This window comes from Arachis hypogaea, chromosome 20 (assembly GCF_003086295.3).
Source record: "Arachis hypogaea cultivar Tifrunner chromosome 20, arahy.Tifrunner.gnm2.J5K5, whole genome shotgun sequence".
NCBI lineage: Eukaryota > Viridiplantae > Streptophyta > Magnoliopsida > Fabales > Fabaceae > Arachis > Arachis hypogaea.
The window spans coordinates 93,855,542-93,874,034 of NC_092055.1; the positions used below are offsets into that span (position 1 = coordinate 93,855,542).

Sequence of the window (18,493 nt, forward strand, 5' to 3'; positions counted from 1 at the left end):
ACTAGCGACCAAATCTTTACCAGTGATCCTCCAATTCATAGCTTTCACCAATTTGATGATTGTACTGTTGTAGTCCGTAAATTGAGCTTAGGACATCATGATCCCTCAATCCCTTTTCAACTCAATAAACACGCTGATGAACACTCTCTTGTTATGCTGGACTAATGTGAAATAACAACAATTTTATTTTAGTCTTGGAGTTCAATCTCAACAACTACGGTAGTGTAATTAAGATCTTAGAGATTAAATTGATAAAAAAGAGAGCACTGTAAAAATTTATAGTCTTGCGCTAACACTCACATGTTTTACTTGATTCAACTATTTCATTGTGACGAAGTCCGAACTTTGAAAACAAACGCTAGGGAATGATATAAGCTTATACGGCTTCCGTGATCCACAGTGGGAGCTTGAAAAAAAAAATTTAAGGAAACCCAAATTTAACATAAAAATTACATAATAGTAATATTTATATTAAAATAAAATTTATAAACATAATTATTTTTAATTTTGTTACTAATAAGATAATAAATAAATAATTTTACGGATAAAAAATATAAAATAATTTATAATGATATTTTTCGAATATTGAGTGATTTAAAATTTATAATACTTATTGAATATTATTTTTAGTTAAAAGACATTTAATTAAAAAATCAATAAATATAAAATAATACTAAATTACAACAACAATAAAGCCTCGTTCCATTAGGTGGAGCCGGTTACATTAATCAAACAACGCCACTGAACTCTATCATGTATTATATCTATAGAGAGACCATTTATATGTAGATCTCGTTTGACCACTTCATGGATGGTCTTATAGGTCTTCCTCTACCTTTCACTCCTTGACCATCTTCAATCTCATCCACCCTCCTGACTGGGTGTTTTGTCGGTTTTCTTTTTACATGTCCGAACCACCTGAGACGCGATTCTACCATCTTTTCCACAATAGATGCTACTCCAACCTTCTCTCTTATATCTTCATTCCTTATTCTATCCAATTGCGTATGACCACTCATCCATCTCCACATCTTCATCTCTGCTACACTTAGCTTATGTTCGTGCAACCCTTTGACCGCCCAACACTCTGTACCATAAAGTATAACCAGTCTGATAGCGGTGTGATAGAATTTACCTTTAAGTTTTAAAGGCACTTTTTTGTTACATATAAAATCAGATGCACTCCGCCATTTTGACCAACGTACTTGGATCCTATGATTTACATCCTGTTCAATCTCTCCATTATCCTGTATGATGCACCTAAGATACTTAAAACTCTTAACTTTTTGTAGGATGTTATCTCCAATCTTCACCTCTATATTAGGGTTTTACCTTCGTAAGCCAAACTTACATTTCATATATTCTGTCTTGCTACGGCTTATGCACAGACCATACACTTCTAGAGCTTCTCTCTATAACTCCAACTTCTTATTTAGGTCTTCCGTTGACTCTCCCATAAGGACGATATCATCGGCAAAAAGCATGCATCATGGTACAGGCTCTTGGATATGCTCTGTGAATACTTCCAAGACTAATGTGAAAAGGTATGGATTTAAGGATGATCCCTGGTGTAATCCTATACCAATAGGAAATTCCTTTGTCACACCACCTTGAGTCTTCACACTAGTTGTAACCCCATCATACATGTCTTTAATTGCACGCATATATGTGATCCTTACTCTCTTCTTTTCTAAAACCTTTCATAAAACCTCCCTTGACACTCTTTCGTACGCTTTTTTCCAAATCAATAAACACCATATGTAGATCCTTTTTATTACCATGATACCTCTCCATCATCCTTCTTAACATGTATATCGCTTCAGTGATGGATCTTCCTAGCATAAAACCAAATTGGTTCTCAATTACTTGTGTCTCATGTCTCAGCCTTCGTTCTATCACCCTTTCCATAACTTCATGGTATGGCTCATGATCCCTCTATGATTTTCGCAACTTTGTATATCCCCTTTATTCTTGTAGATAGGTACCAAGGTGTTCTTTCTCCACTCATCTGGCATCTTCTTAAACTTTAAAATCTCATTAAAAAGCTTGGTTAACCAACTGACACCTTTCTCTCCAAGGCCCTTCCAAACTTCAATCGGGATATTATCGAGTCCTAATGTCCTGCCATTTTTTATCCGCTTTAGAGCCTCTTTTACTTCGAAATCTCGAATCTTTCGATAGTAGTCGAAGTTTTGATCTTCTTCCCTCGTGCATAACTGACCAAGGCTCAGAAGAGTCTTTTGTCATTTCATTAAATAACTCGTAGAAGTAGCTCTTTATCCTATGCACTTAACCTGATCCAAGTCTCTCGTTCTTCTTTCACGGCTCTTTGCGATTTTATATATACCTTTTTCTCCTTCTTTTGTGCCTAAGGACTGGTAGAGACCGTCATATACTATTGTTCTTTCTTTGTTTATAGCCACTTTTGTTTTTTTCTTAGCCTCCTTATATTTTTTCCAATTATCTGCATTGCGGCACAAAGTCCACTATTTAAAGCACACCCTTTTTGCCTTTATCTTTTCTTGTACACTCACATTCCACCACCAGGACTCCTTGTCTCTTAGTCCCATCCCTCTAGATTCAGCAAAAATTTCTTTTGCTATTTTTCTAATAACTTCTGTCATCTCTCTCCACATCTCTTCCGCGCTTCTGTTCCCATCCCACTTTTGCCTCTTCTTCTACCCGTCTTAGAAAGCTTCTTTGTTCCTCACCTTTCATCCTCTACCACCTCGTCCTTGAGTTTTTCGTATGATGTCTTTTTCTCAACGTGAAAATCCATGACAAGCATCTTATGTTGTGTTGTTAAACTCTCTCCCGGAATAATTTTACTATTAATGTAAAATTTTTGGTCGACTATTCTCAACAAGAAGAAGTTAATTTGAAAGTTTGTCATGCCACTTTTATATGTTCGTCTCTCTTTTTAAAACATGTATTCGCAATGAGAAGATCAAAAGTTGAGGAAAAAGTCCCAAAACCATGGCCTCCGTAAATACTTCTATACTCAGTCACTTCTTTTCCCACATGGCCATTTAAATCTCCTCCTAAGAAAATCTTATCTCCCAAAGATATGTCTTGAACCAAACTCTCGAGATCCTCCCAAAATCTTATCTTGTGTTGCTCTTTCAAACCCGCTTGCGGTGCATAGGCGCTAATCCCATGAAAAGTACCTCCTTCCACCACAAGTTTGATAGAGATGATCCGATCTCCCACTCTCTTAACATCCACTACGTCCTTCTTCCACTGCTTATCCACGGTAATACCTACCCTATTCTTATTCTTCACCTTTCCCATATATCAAAGTTTGAAATCGGAAGTATCCAACTCCCTAGCCTTCGCACCAACCCATTTTATTTCTTATAGGCACATGATGTTAATCTTCCTCCTTATCATGGTATCCACCACCTCCATAGATTTTTTTGTTAGAGTGCCTATATTCCATGTCCCAAATCTCAACATTTTGTCACCTCGACCTTTACCTTTTTCTTTGTGAACTAGTTTATTTACCCTCGTCCGTTCACGAAAATGCGAGAACCCTTACTCATTTAACACTACACTCGAGCATCGATGCAGCGGCTCTTGCTCATTTGACACTGTACGCAAGCCATACAGCGCATTGCTTCCGGGCAATGACCTAGCTTGAGCGCAATAACGTCTTTGATCCATGTCATGAAGATTCGACTAAATTTTTATGTTGGCTGTCGAAGACCTAACACAACCCTTCTCCTTTATCCGGGTTTGGGACTGGCTATGCACCACAAGTGTAACATAGACGGAGTTATAAAATAATACTAAATTAAATAAATAAATAAATTATCTAATTTCACAGAGATGATGCAAAAAAATAATTGCTTGAACTCAAAATTTAGATTAAAAGATTGAAACTTTTTAATTTCAACTTGCAAATTCTTTTATCAATCTATAAAAATACAATAACATCAATATTTATTGAATATTTTAATATTTTTGTATAATATAAAAAATTAAATTAAATAAATAGTAAAATATAAAATAGTACTAAATTAAATAAATTAAAATCATAATATTTTTATAATATTTTTGCGTGTTTTAATTTTGGTTTGAACAACAAAGGCTAGGGCTGGAAGTGAGTTGAGCTGAGCCGAGTTAGACTAAACTCAAGTTCGGCTCACGAAAATTGAGTTTGACTCAGTGTTCTAAAAATCAAACCGGACCGGCCGGTTCGACCGGATTAACCGAGAACCGGTCCTCTAGCCGGTTTGGTTACTGTGAAAAACCGTTTGGCAAAAAACCGGTATAAAAACCGGTCGAACCGGCAGTTAACCGGTGAACCGATAAAACCGGTCGGTTTTTTAACGGTTTTCAAAATTATAATTAAAAAAAAAGAAAATGGATAATATAAAAGCCCAATTTCCCAATTCCCCTCCATCAGAAAAAACCCTAACCCACTGCGGCACTACCCCTTCCCCCTCTCTCTCTCTCTCTCTCTCTCAGCCAGCAGCTCCTCTTCTCTCTAAGCCAGCAGCCAGCAGCCACCGCCTCCACCGTCGCCGAACTCTTCTTGTCAGTAAGAGGGTGCCTCGCCGCCAGTAGTGACAAACAGAGGGTTAGCTCAAAGCTCTTTGCCGTCCATTCTCTTCTCCTCCACGTCGTGGCCTTTACACTTACAGATCGAAGCTCGTGGCCATCTTCACTACATCGTCTTCGTCTTCTTCGTTGTGGACTTGCATATCGAAGTGCGGTCAGTTGGATTCCTCCATCTTCTTCGTCGTGAACTTGCTCGATCCTTGTCTCTGTCTCGTCGTTCCTCCCTTGCCGGTAGTTGAGTTTCGCTCTTTCCTCGCCGCTTGTTTCGCTTTTCCTTCGAAGTCAGATTGATTCTTCTGTCCTCTGTAACTCTGCTTCATTTTTTTCTTTTGTTAATTTCTATGAATTTGAGTTTCTGTATTTTAATGATTCAAACTTATGTTTGCTTTAATTTATGGTTGCTTATTTTATTAGTTTTATTGAGGTACTGAAATCTGATTCTTGGTTGCTGTTTCTTTTACTTCTGAGTTAGTGTTGATGGTGGTATGATGGCTGAGTTTGGATTAATGGTGTAATTTTTGTCTCTGGATTCTCTGATTGATGAGTATTGTTGATTACTTGCAAGAACTTAGGGGAGAATAGTGTTGTTGGCTTGTTGCTGCCTCTGTGTTAAGTGTTAACTGTTAAGTGTGTTAAGTTTTTTGTTTTTATAATTTTTATGAAATTGGAATAATTATTGATGGTTGATTTCAGGAAATCTGGTATAATTTTGTTATGGTGTTTTACTGCTCTCCTGAATTTTGGAAAATTTTGATGATAGTTGTTGGTGTTATGTTAAATTTTCTAAAATAATTTTATTGATGATTGATGATATTTTTTTAAATATTTGAAATTATATATTTAAATTTTAATAATTTTATTTAATATTTAATTAAACCGGTTGAACTCCGGTTGAACCCCGGTCGAACCATTGAACCAGTGAACCAGTTACTCTACCGGTTCAATGACCGGTCCGGTTCTCGCAACCTTGGTTTGACTCATAGCTCAACTCATTAACAATCGAACCTATTTCTTAAGCTCAAGATTGGCGAAAGCTCATGAGCTCTCGAGTTGGCTTAAATAACAAGAACATAATCTATAATTTTATATCAATAAATTATAACTTATATATATTAAAAATATTAATTTTATATATTGTGTATCTATTAATTATGAATTTTTTATTTATATCCTACATTAAAATAATTATAAAATTTTAAATAAGAACATTAATATATGTAAAATTATATATTGCTATTTTATATGTATATATATAATATTAAAAGTATAAACTAAATGTATACAGGATATGTGTGTATATATATTAAAAAATGAGTTGAGCTTATCCAAATTTAAACTCAGTTAATTTAATTTATGAGCTCAATTTTAGGCTCAAGCTCGGGTCATCAACTCATAAACTCAGCTTGTCGAACTATTAGCGAGTCGAGTTCAAACTGACTCATGAGTTAGCTTGACTCACTTTTAGCCCTAACAAAGACAAAAAAATGTCAGCTGTATTTTATTTTAAATTGCAATACTTTAAGTTAAAATTAACATACTAAACCAATTGAACTACAATTTTTTTTTTATAGAAATACTACTAATTATTTTATAAAACGTTTGGGAGGGGGATCATAGCCCCCATTGTCTGCTATAAGCTCAGCCACTGCTGATCCATATCCCATCCAAATGCATATGTATTATCGGTATAAGTTCATTACTTTGCAATTCATATTTAATTTGAAATTTAAATTTTCTAAATTTTAAATTTTACTTTAAAAGGTAAAGTGTGATCTCTTTTCATTTATTTTATAGGTAGAACAAAAAAAAATATGAAAAAAAATTATTCAAAAATAAAAAATTATACTTTATCCTCTAAAACAAAAATTCAAAATTTAGAAGATTCATATTTTTTAATTTGCAATTGAATAAATAATTATGTTTTTTCGGGCTAGACATAAAGACTAGAGAGAAAAACTTCTGTTTGGTCAATGTCAATAGCAATATAATTGATACATCATCGACATTTCACCCACCACTAATTAGCCCCAATAGGCTAATTGCAAGAGAAACTGGACAAGTTTAACAAGAATAAAATTTACCGCTTCAGCTGAATTGTTTGTGTGAGGTTATTTTCTCTTTCTAATTGGCACAATTAACTTTTGAAAGCTTGGATAAAAATAACTAACAACTCCTCTAGGATCAAACTAACAAGTGTCCAAAAGCGAGGATATAATCCATAAACGAAACCACATAGTTGGTCGTGTTGATAAGAACAAATAGCGTCAAGAAGAGAGTTGTAGAAAAATCAAAGGAATCAAAGTTGGCTAGTTCTATGATTGTTGCGAGTCAAAGGAGGGGTGAAGAGTTGACCGCGTAAACGGTACAATTCAAGCACGCGTCAAAAGGCCAATGCCCAATACACACAATAAAGAAAGTTCCAGTATAGTCCAAACTCACAAAGCGCACACGCAAAGAAACTTCAAGAAAATTCCAAATCACTAAATCTTCCACGCCTCCTTCACCAATTGATTATAAATACTCACTAGCTCATTCATCGTTCCTCATCGGCTTTCAAACAGCTATCTGTCTATCTAAGCAAAAAGATCATAGTTTCCATTCTCCAAATTCTTCGAAAGAATATAAAGATGTTTATGTCTATGTTCAGCCACTTCGAGGTGTCGCAGGGTCAGAAGTGGAGCTTTACTCTTGGAATGGGCCCCACAACGGACAAAACCTCGAAGCCCAACAAGGAAGGCCCGCCTTGCTCCACCGCTACAGAAGAGTCGAAAACCAAAACGGTCAGAAAGAATCCGAGTGGAAACCCGACCCGTTGGAGGCCCATGATTGCGCCCGAGTTTGATGGCATCAACTGCTTCGAATCCATCGTGCCTTGTTGAGTTTTGAGTTTCCACGTCACGGATCATTAGTTTGATACTTTGATGATACCGTACCATACTGTATTAATTCAATTTTTATATTGATTAATTTGTTCTGTATAGATGAACACCATTACACCAATGATAAATTGAATATTTCAATTTAAATTCTTCTTCCATAGCATTCTGCTAATACTTCTTATTATTATATCGATGATAACACCGGCTATCTGACAAGAATCTTGATCTACAATTGAAGATCTGGTCTAATTTAATTATAAATTTGAATTGATATATACATGTTTTTTTTTTCGCTCATAAAAGTGGCTTTGCTAATAACCGACCATGGTCGGTAAAGTAAGTTCACCGTTGATTTGAGTCGGTCCAAGTCCAATAGGCTCGGTGGTGCACAGTGATTGTTTGAAAATCAAAATAAAAAAATCAAAGTGTGATGTAATTTCTATGAAATAATTAATGTCATATACGGCTACGCACAAGCAAGCATTGAAAATGTGTGTGGTCTTGGAAACGAAACACACAAATTAATGAAATTATAGACATGGTTTCGTGTTTTGACTTTTGATTACGGCTACATCATGTTATTGTTGCAAATAGAAAAATCCGCGTGCATACATATGCTTTAAAATGGAAGAGTCAGAGAAGGGAGAACAAGAACAACCTTTAATTATCTGAAAAAGAAAAATGTGAAAAAGGCTGGAGATTGAAGATCCACAAAGATTGAACAAACAGATAAAAAATGTTGCGTGGTTTGTAGTACCAAAGCGCCAATCAATCCAACCATATAACAGTATTATGTATAACATATATTACATCAAAATGATATTTATTAAAAAATCAACTATCAAATTAATTATATGTGTTTTTAATTTATTTTTTTTACGTATAATATATATTTTATATAAATAATTAATTCGATAAATAATTTTTTATATTTTTCATTTTTTTATTATTTTTATTATCGTCATCATCTATTTAATCTTTTTTTATATATATTTAAAAAAATAGAGCAAAAAAGTTTTGATTCCTAACATAAAAAATTTTGACAAATACAAAATTTTTTATGTACAGTACATAAATTTTTGAAGTATCATATATAAAAAATGGTAGTTTCTTCTAAATCCATGACAATTTTATAGATGATTTACTCTCACTTAGGTGTCACCATCACAATTATTGATCAAGTAAAGTTTTTAAAACTTTATTAATTAATTTATTGGTGATAGTAAAAGCTTTTAATGAATCTATAACATAAACATACTACATTAGCTAGTGTATATACATACTGTATAATGTATTGGGGAACATTTGTAATTATAATTTTTAATCTCTAATTTAAAAAAAAAAATACCCTCCATTTCTTCCTGAAATTGAACATACATCTCTGAGAACTAGGAAAACGCAAAGCATCTATAGTACCCAATCCTGTTTCGTTTTTTGGCCTTCGTTGTATGTTATACCACACAGTAATCAACCCAACGTCCATTTAGCAAGCATTATATATCTTTCGAGTTACTGGAGTCGGAACTGGTACTCTGGTTCCGTTGGCTAGGCATTGCCATTAACTGAGGAGAGGCCGAACGCTAACCTGATGTGGCTCCAACAGAGAATTTGTAGCTGAACTTCTGATTATGATGAAACTGTGGCTGGTGGAATCTGGTTTACCATCCCCATTTTTTAGCCGCCATTGAATTAGATGCGGCGGATTAAGTAAGGTCACCTCCCTCCAGTAGTTCAATTTTACTCATTCAAGCTCAACCTTTGGTTGTCATCAAGGTATGTCCGATTAAATTTTTTTATTAATCTAGATTAGTTTAATTTTGATGAAAGTCTCTGCCTTTTCAACGTTTCTTTGTTTAGGGTGTTGGGTTGCTATTATGGAATTTGGAATTTAAGTCACATTATCCAGTTTTATGTTGTGGCTAGGTTTGGAGGATTGAAATAAAAACCTTATACTGGACTTGTAAACAATTGGGTTAGTTTAAATGGGTTTGGTTCTGGTAATTGTACCTGTAGCTTAGGTTAGCTTCCTGTAGTTGCTGCCTTTGGTTCTGTTTATTCACTTTTTTGTTCACCATCCTGGATTGTGGTAGGTGTCAAATTATGTCCACAAACAAGCATGATGTTAAGAATGATTCAGATGATGATTTGGGTGATGATTTCGATTATGAACTGACTCCACAAGATGATGTTGATTCGTTGAATTTTACTAGCAAGAGTGAACAAGATTGTGGTGTAAAAAGAATAACAAATTTAATGGTAGAGGATATTTGGAACTTGGAGTTTAGGACAGAGGATGATGCTTGCCAATTTTATAATGCTTATGCTTGTTGGCATGGCTTCGTAATGAGGAAGGATGACGTCGTGAGGGCTAAGGAAGGTAAAATCATTTGCAGAAAACTTGTCTGCAATAAGGAGGGTTGGAGGAACATGAGGTATATTGATTTGGATAATAGATCAAGGGAGGCAAGGTCACTCACGCGAACCAAGTGTCCAGCTCGGCTCAAGGTAAAGGTTGACTACGGCTGTGGTAGATTGAAGGTATCATGTTTTGTGGAATCTCACAACCACGATTTGACGCCCCCCCAATTTGCGCATCTTGTTCCAGCCAATTGTCGTCTCACTGTTACTGATAAAGTTCAAGTGAAAAATCTTCATAATTTTGGTGTCAAGACGTGCCATATTATGGGATATATTGCGTTCCAAAAGGGTGGATATCATCATGCTGGCTTCACACGCAAAGATTTGTACAACCACATTGATCGGTATTATAGATCAAAAGTAAAGAACGGGGATGCCAATGCGGCAATAAACTATTTGATTGAGAAGGCAAACAACGATCCGCTGTTCTTTGAAAAGTATACGTTCACCAGTGACCAAAGGCTGGAGCATATATTTTGGGCAAATGGGCAATTAATTGTCGACTATCACTGCTTTGGAGATATTGTTGCCTTTGATTCAACGTACAAGAAGAATAAATACAACAAACCTTTGGTCATTTTCTCTGGATGCAATAATCATGGGCAGACTGTTATTTTCGGCTCCGGTCTACTTTCAGACGAGACGACAGACACGTATAAGTGGTTCTTGAAAACGTTTGCCAAAGCGATGGGTGGGAAGCGTCCTAAAGCAATAATAACCGATGGAGATCTTGCAATGCAAGATGCAATCAAGTTCTTCCCGATGCACCCATCGGTTATGCGGGTGGCATCTTCAGAGAAATGCATGTGAGAATATAAAGAATCCTAATTTTCTACGGGATTTTAAGGGTCTTATATATGACAATAAGGACTGCAGAGATTTTAATCGAAGATGGGTAGCCAATTTGGATAAGCATAACCTTGTTGGGAATACGTGGATGAAAAAGACTTGCGAAACTTGTGCGATGTGGTTCTATTATTTCTTACGGGATAAGTTTTTCGGGTATATAAGGACGACGTCACAGTGTGAAGGTATAAACTCTCTCATCAGATTTTACGTTAATCGAAAGAATACTCTCATCGACTTCATGCATAACCTGGATAGGGCCTTAAAAGAGTATAGAAACAATGAATTAATAGCTGACTTTAAGTGTTGGTGCTCTGAGCCAGTGATGATTACTTCGTTGGAGGTATACGAAAGATTTGCATCATGTTATTTCACTCGCAACATTTTTAAGGAAATTCGTAACGAGATTCAGAGGGCAGGAACTTTGAATATCAAGGTATTAAGCACAAACTTGGATAAAGTTGAGTTCAGTGTGACTGCTCTCGGAGATCCGGCCAAAGATCGACGGGTGGAAGTCGATAGAAGTAAAAATCTATTCTCGTGCTCGTGCAAGCTGTTGGAATCACGCGGCATTCCCTGTAGTCACATTTTCTATGCCATGAAGTTCAAAAACCTCCTTGAGTTTCCAGAGTCGTTGATCTACAAAAGGTGGACAAAGAATGCAAAGAATGAATTTATTAGCACAGAAATGCTTGTTAATGATGACGTCGAAAGGGTGTTAAAGTTTTGAGTTGATGCATTGGCATCCAATTGCAACAAGCTGTGTGATATTTCTTGTAAGGACCTTGTTGACTTTGATGAAGTCCAGTCTGAACTTGTGCAGCTAATTATGAGATATTTTATAGCTAGAAGCCATTTGAGCTAACTCATTAGCATCTTGATTCAACTCTCTAAATATGTGTTTAACCCAAATTGAATCGAACTCTGCCAAGAGTCGAACGGCTACCATAAAATATTTAGCCGAATTCTGGCTAATTATTCAGTAGTTTTTAGCCAATTGTTGAATCACTAATTGTGAATCCCCTAGTTTTTCGACTGCTCTGGCTCCTTTCTCAATTAAGAGTTCTAAACCAATGGTTAAAGTCTCATATTCTGCTTCATTATTTGATATCCCTGACTCTAGTTGAAACATGAATCTGGTCAGAATATCGTCAGGGGTGATCAAAACTATTCTGACTCCTACCCATTTTGATGCTTTGACCCATCAAAAAACAACTTCTAAGGTTTGAACTCAAGATATCCAATTTCGAGTGGTCCACGAATCTCAACATAGGGATGATCTGCTAAGAAATTATTGATCACTTCCCCTTTGACAGCTCTGGCTGGGACGTAAAACAGGAAATATTTGATTAACCCTAACATCCACTTGCCAATTCTTCCTCTCAATATTGGATAAGAAATCATATATTTAATAACATCAAATTTTGACACAACATAGACATTCTTTCCAATTAAATAATTTTTAAGTTTAGTACAAGAGAAATAAAGAGCTAAACAAAGTTTTTCGACTACCCTATATCTAGTTTCTACGTCAGTCAACATTTGACGCAAATAGTAAACTACTTTTTTGTTTCCATCCTTATCTTCCTGGGCCAACATGCTCCCTAAAGTTGAATCTGATACAACAATATATAATTTTAGTGGTCGACCTTGTTTGACTAGTGTCAATTTTGGTGGTTGTTCATACCCTGGGTCGAGCTGTACGACCCGGGCTGATGGGAAAAATTCGACCGACCTCTTCAGGTCAGGACTACCCGACCTCTTCTAAAAAGAGGTCGGCCAAATCACCAGAAGAAGCCCAAAAAGGACCCAAACAGAGAAATGTGACCCAAGTCCAAAGGCCGCCCAAGCCTAGAAAGGTAAAGGGCGGTTCCCTGTAAAGATAAGATAACTCCACTCAAAGATAAGATAAGATAACTATCTTATCTCCAGGAGAGATCACTCTACAACATTATAAATACACTGGAACATCCAGGTATAACTCATACTTTGATTTTACTAAAAACCTGCTTAATACCCTTGCTAACTTAAGCATCGGAGTCCCTTGCAGGTACCACCACCCTCCGGTGACAAAGGATCAACAACATTGCCAGTCCAACAAGTCGGACGAGACAGCTCTGGCCTCCACCTACAAGCCGGACACGTCATCTCCGACCAGCACAGAAGATCTCGTCCAAGATCGACTTACAGTTTCAGGTAACCCTCGGAACATTGGCGTCGTTGCCGGGGAACCTGGAAGTCATCCCATCACCATGGCGGACGACCATGACAATGACCACAACTCTGATTTGGAGAACAGAACACCACATAAGAATGCGGATGTCACACTAGACGATACTTCTCAGCTTAACAAAGACAAGAATTCGCCAAGCACAGGAGTCACGGAGGCACTTCAAGCTCAACAAGATCGCCTAAAACAACTCGAAAAGGAGGTCAAATATCAACGAGAAGCCGAGAGAGACCTACGAAGGGAAGCTAGGCGACGCCGAGAATTAGAAGACAAGCTTCTAAAGCTTGAAGCCGATCTCAAAGCTAAAACTACCCGATCCAACCATGAAGATAGCCCTCGCAAGGACCAAGACCCATTCACAAAAGAGATCAAGAAGGCCAAAATCCCAAAAGACTTCAAACCCCCTGACATGACTCCGTACGATGGCACTTCAGATCCCAGCCATCATCTTAGTAATTTCAGAAGTAGAATGTATCTCACCGACGCCTCAGATGCAATTCGCTGCAAAGCCTTCCCGACTACCTTGATGAAGGCAGCAATTAAATGGTTCGACAATCTGCCCCCTAGGTCCATCTCAAGCTTTGACGACTTAGCCAAAAAGTTTTTAGCTAGATTCTCCATCCAGAAGGACAAAACTAAGCACGCCCTAAGCCTATTAGGGATCAAGCAAGGAGATCAGGAAAGTCTTCGCGGGTACATGGAAAGATTCAACAAAGCATGTTTGGACATACAAAGTCTGCCAACAGAAGCAGCCATTATGGGTATCATCAATGGCTTACGAGAGGGACCTTTTAGTCACTCCATATCGAAAAAATATCCCACATCTCTGAATGAAGTGCAAGAACGAGTAGAGAAATATATCAACATGGAGGAAAACTCTCGACTAGGAGAGACCCCAAAATTCGGATTCTCTTACTCCTCCCGAGATAAGGATAAAGAGTCCAAGAAAAAAGAAAATCAACATGGAGAAAAGATCAAGAAATACCACAATTACACCCCTCTTCGGGTGTCTCTTGTAGAAGTTTACCGAGAAGTATGCCACACTGATAAGATTCCCCCACCTCGGCCAATCAAAAGCAAAAAAAGAGGCGGAAATCGGAAAAAATATTGTGAATTCCATCAAATCTATGGACATCCCACCATCGAGTGCTTCGATTTAAAGAATGTCATAGAAAAATTGGTGAGAGAAGGGAGACTAGATATACTTAGCCAGTAAAACAGATGAGCCCAGAAAAAGAAGAAGGGACGAAGAGGTCGGATGAATTGAACGACCACCTCGTACCCTAGAGAGACATGTCCACATGATACACGGAGGATTCGCGGGAGGAGGAATCTCCAAATCATCTCGCAAAAGATATCTTAAAGAAGTATATCATGTCGAGGGAGGAGAAGAAGCACTCGACCTCCCTACTATTACTTTCACTAAAGAGGACGCAGCCGGCGTCATCTCGGGACATGACGATCCCATGGTCATCACTATCATATTGGCCAACGCTAATCTTCACCGCACACTAGTGGACCAGGGAAGCTCGGCTGACATCTTGTTCAAAACCGCCTTCGACAAACTCGGCCTAGAGGAAAAAGAGCTCAGAGCATATCCGAACAGCTTATTCGGACTAGGAGACACTCCAATCCAACCACTTGGATACATCTTACTGCACACAACCTTTGGAAAAAGGAAACCGGTCAAGGACGCTCAACATAGACTACATCGTGGTCAACGTAAGTTCAGCCTGCAACGCCCTGATAGGTCGGACAACGCTAAATCAGCTCAGCGCAATAGTCTCGACTCCACATCTGTGCATAAAGTTTCCAACTACAGAAGGGATCGCTACGATAAAAGGAGATCAGAAAATAGCGTGCCGCTATTACAACGAAAGTCTGAACCTCAGAGGCAAAGGAGAAGAAATCCACACCATCGAACTCGGGGGAGTTCGAGGGCGGGAAGAACTTCATCCACAACCAGAAGGTGAGATAGAAAAAGTCCAGATCGGAGATGTCTTAGATAAAACAACCAATATTAGTGCAATCCTGAAAGGAAACGTAAAGGAGTCTCTCATACAGTTCTTAAGAGATAATGTTGACCTCTTTGCATGGAAAGCCGCAGACATGCTGGGCATAGACCCCAAGCTAATGTGCCACAAGCTGGCAGTATACCCAGGATCTCGGCCAGTACAGCAGAGACGTAGAAAGCTCGGACCAGAACGATCTTAAGCTGTGGAAGAACAGGTACAAGCTTTACTAGAGGCAGGATTCATAAGAGAAGTCAAGTATCTACTATGGCTAGCCAACGTCATCTTGGTGAAAAAATCAAATGGGAAGTGGCGGATGTGCACTGATTACACCGATCTCAATAAAGCTTGCCCAAAAGATCCTTATCCACTCCCAAGTATCGACGCTTTGGTGGATGCCTCCTCCGGATACAAATACCTCTCGTTCATGGACGCCTATTCGGGATACAATCAAATCCCGATGTACCCACTTGATCAAGAAAAAACCTCATTCTTAACCCCAAAAGCAAACTACTGCTATGTCGTCATGCTATTTAGACTCAAAAACGCAGGAGCCACTTATCAAAGATTAATGAATAAAGTTTTCGTAGACCATGTCGGCAAACTCATGGAGGTTGGTGCACCGAATTGTGATCTCAACGGCGCCAAAAACTTGGTATGCACGTTCATAATCTCAATTCTTCTTCACAACTCCGCACAACTAACCAGCAAGTGCACTGGGTCGTCCAAGTAATAAACCTTACGTGAGTAAGGGTCGATCCCACGGAGATTGTCGGCTTGAAGCATGCTATGGTCATCCTTGTAAATCTCAGTCAGGCGGATTCAAATGGTTATGAGGTTTTGATAATTAAAATGTAAATAAAATATAAAATAGGATAGATATACTTATGTAATTCATTGGTGAGAATTTCAGATAAGCGTATGGAGATGCTTTGCTCCTTCTGAATCTCTGCTTTCCTACTGCCTTCATTCAATCATTCATACTCCTTTCCATGGCAAGCTGTATGTTGGGGGATCATCGTTGTCAATGGCTACCGTCCGTCCTCTCAGTGAAAATGGTCCAAGTGTGCTATCACCACACGGCTAATCATCTGTCGGTTCTCGATCATGTTGGAATAGGATCCATTGATCCTTTTGCGTCTGTCACTACGTCCAACACTCGTGAGTTTGAAGCCCGTCACAGTCATCCCTTCTCAGATCCTACTCGGAATACAACAGACAAAGTTTAGACTTTCCGGATCTCAAAAATGGCCGCAAATAATTCTATCTTATACCACGAAGACTCCGATCTTTTGGGATGGAGGCTAAGAGATACACGCTCAAGCTATTGCAGATAGAACGGAAGTGGTTGTCAGGCACGCGTTCATAGGTGAGAATGATGATGAGTGTCACGGATCATCACATTCATCAGGTTGAAGTGTGAGTGAATATCTTGGAATAAGAATAAGCTTGAATTGAATAGAAAAATAATAGTACTTCGCATTAATTCATGAGGAACAGCAGAGCTCAACACCTTAATTTATGGGGTGTAGAAACTCCACCGTTGAAAATATATAAGAACAAGGTCCAGGCATGGCCGAATGGCCAGCCCCCTAAACGTGATCAAGAGATCAAAATTGATACAAAGATAGTCTCAAGAATGATCCGAAGATGTGAAATAAATCACTAAAAGTAGTTTTTATACTAAACTAGTAGCTAGGGTTACATAAATAAGTAAATGATGCAGAAATCCACTTTCGGGCCCACTTGGTGTGTGCTTGGGCTGAGCATTGAAACTTTACACGTGTAGAGACTTCTCTTGGAGTTAAACGCCAGGTTGCAGCCTGTTTCTGGTGTTTAACTCTGGTTTGTAACCTATTTCTGGCGTTTAACTTCAGAATAGGGCAGGAAGTTGGCATTTGAACGCCAGTTTGCGTCGTCAAAACTCAGGCAAAGTATGGACTATTATATATTTCTGGAAAGCCCTGGATGTCTACTTTCCAACGAAATTAAGAGCGTGCCAATTGGGTTTCTGTAGCTCCAGAAAATCCATTTCGAGTGTAGGGAGGTCAGAATCCAACAGCATCTGCAGTTCTTTTTTAGCCTCTGAATCAGATTTTTGCTCAGGTCCCTCAATTTCAGCCAGAAAATATCTGAAATAACAGAAAAACACACAAACTTATAGTAAAGTTCAGAAATTTTAATTTTGAATAAAAACTAATAAAAATATACTAAAAAGTAATTAAAACATACTGAAAACTACCTAAAAACAATGCCAAAAAGCGTATAAATTATTCGCTCATCACAACACCAAACTTAAATTGTTGCTTGTCCCCAAGCAACTAAAATTAAATAGAATAAAAAGAAGAGAATATACTATAAATTCCAAAATATCAATGAAACTTAGCTCCAATTAGATGAGCGGGGCTAGTAGCTTTTTGCCTCTGAACAGTTTCGGTATCTCACTTTATCCTTTGAAGTTCAGAATGATTGGCATCTATAGGAACTCAGAATTTAGATAGTGTTATTGATTCTCCTAGTTCAGTATGTTGATTCTTGAATACAGTTACTTTATGAGTCTTGGCCGTGGCCCTAAGCATTTTGTTTTCCAGTATTACCACCGGATACATAAATGCCACAGACACATAATTGGGTGAACCTTTTCAGATTGTGACTCAGCTTTGCTAGAGTCCCCAATTAGAGGTGTCCAAGGTTCTTAAGCACACTCTTTTTGCTTTGGATCACGACTTTAACCGCTCAGTCTCAAGCTTTTCACTTGACACCTTCACGCCACAAGCACATGGTTAGGGACAACTTGGTTTAGCCGCTTAGGCCATGATTTTATTCCTGTGGGCACTCCTATTCATTAATGGTCAAAGCCTTGGATCCTTTTTACCCTTGCCTTTTGGTTTAAAGGGTTACTGGCTTTTTGCTCTTGCCTTTTGGTTTAAAGAGCTCTTGGCTTTTTCTGCTTGCTTTTTTTTTCTTTTTCTTTTATTTTTGCCATTTTTTTCTTTCGCAAGCTTTGTCTATTCACTACTTTTTCTTGCTTCAAGAATCAATTTTATGATTTTTCAGATTATCGAATTACATTTCTCCTTTTTCATCATTCTTTCAAGAGCCAACAATTTTAACATTCATAAACAACAAGTTCAAAAAATATGCACTGTTTGTAACAACCCTAATTTTCGAGTACGCAAGATCTTTTCTGAAGACACGGATTTCTCCGAAAGATCAGTAAAGGGAATACCTCTTCTATGTCATCAAGCATCTCAATCCTCATTGTCATTATATTATCTTTAAATCAGGACCTTAGTTGAGACAGGCCCGACAACGCAATCGCGAAGAACCTAGTTTTTGAACTGTATCGGTTAGGAGTTTTGATTCTAGCTTTCGTAAATAGTCTCTGTTTGACGAACCTGACTCGATTCATGAGAGAAGAGATATAATAGTATAATATTATCATTAAATTAATATTAGAAGATGGTTGAATGATATTATAAGGTTACCTGGTCTGTTTTAGTTAAAAACAGAAAATCGATTTAACCGGATTTACGGTTTACTGG

At 37.7% G+C, this 18,493-nt stretch overlaps 1 protein-coding gene across 1 annotated transcript; it reads left to right on the plus strand.

Moving 5' to 3' along the window:
* The first annotated feature begins 9,542 nt into the window (after window positions 1-9,542).
* LOC112786018 (protein FAR1-RELATED SEQUENCE 5-like) lies at window positions 9,543-10,670 on the plus strand. Its single transcript, XM_025829444.1, has one exon. The coding sequence runs from the start codon at window positions 9,543-9,545 to the stop codon at window positions 10,668-10,670; it is 1,128 nt and encodes a 375-aa protein (XP_025685229.1).
* The last annotated feature ends 7,823 nt before the right edge of the window (window positions 10,671-18,493 follow it).

Coding starts and splice junctions, on each gene's coding strand:
- LOC112786018 (XM_025829444.1), top strand. CDS start 9,543: ATGTCCACAAACAAGCATGATGTTAAGAATGATTCAGATGATGATTTG.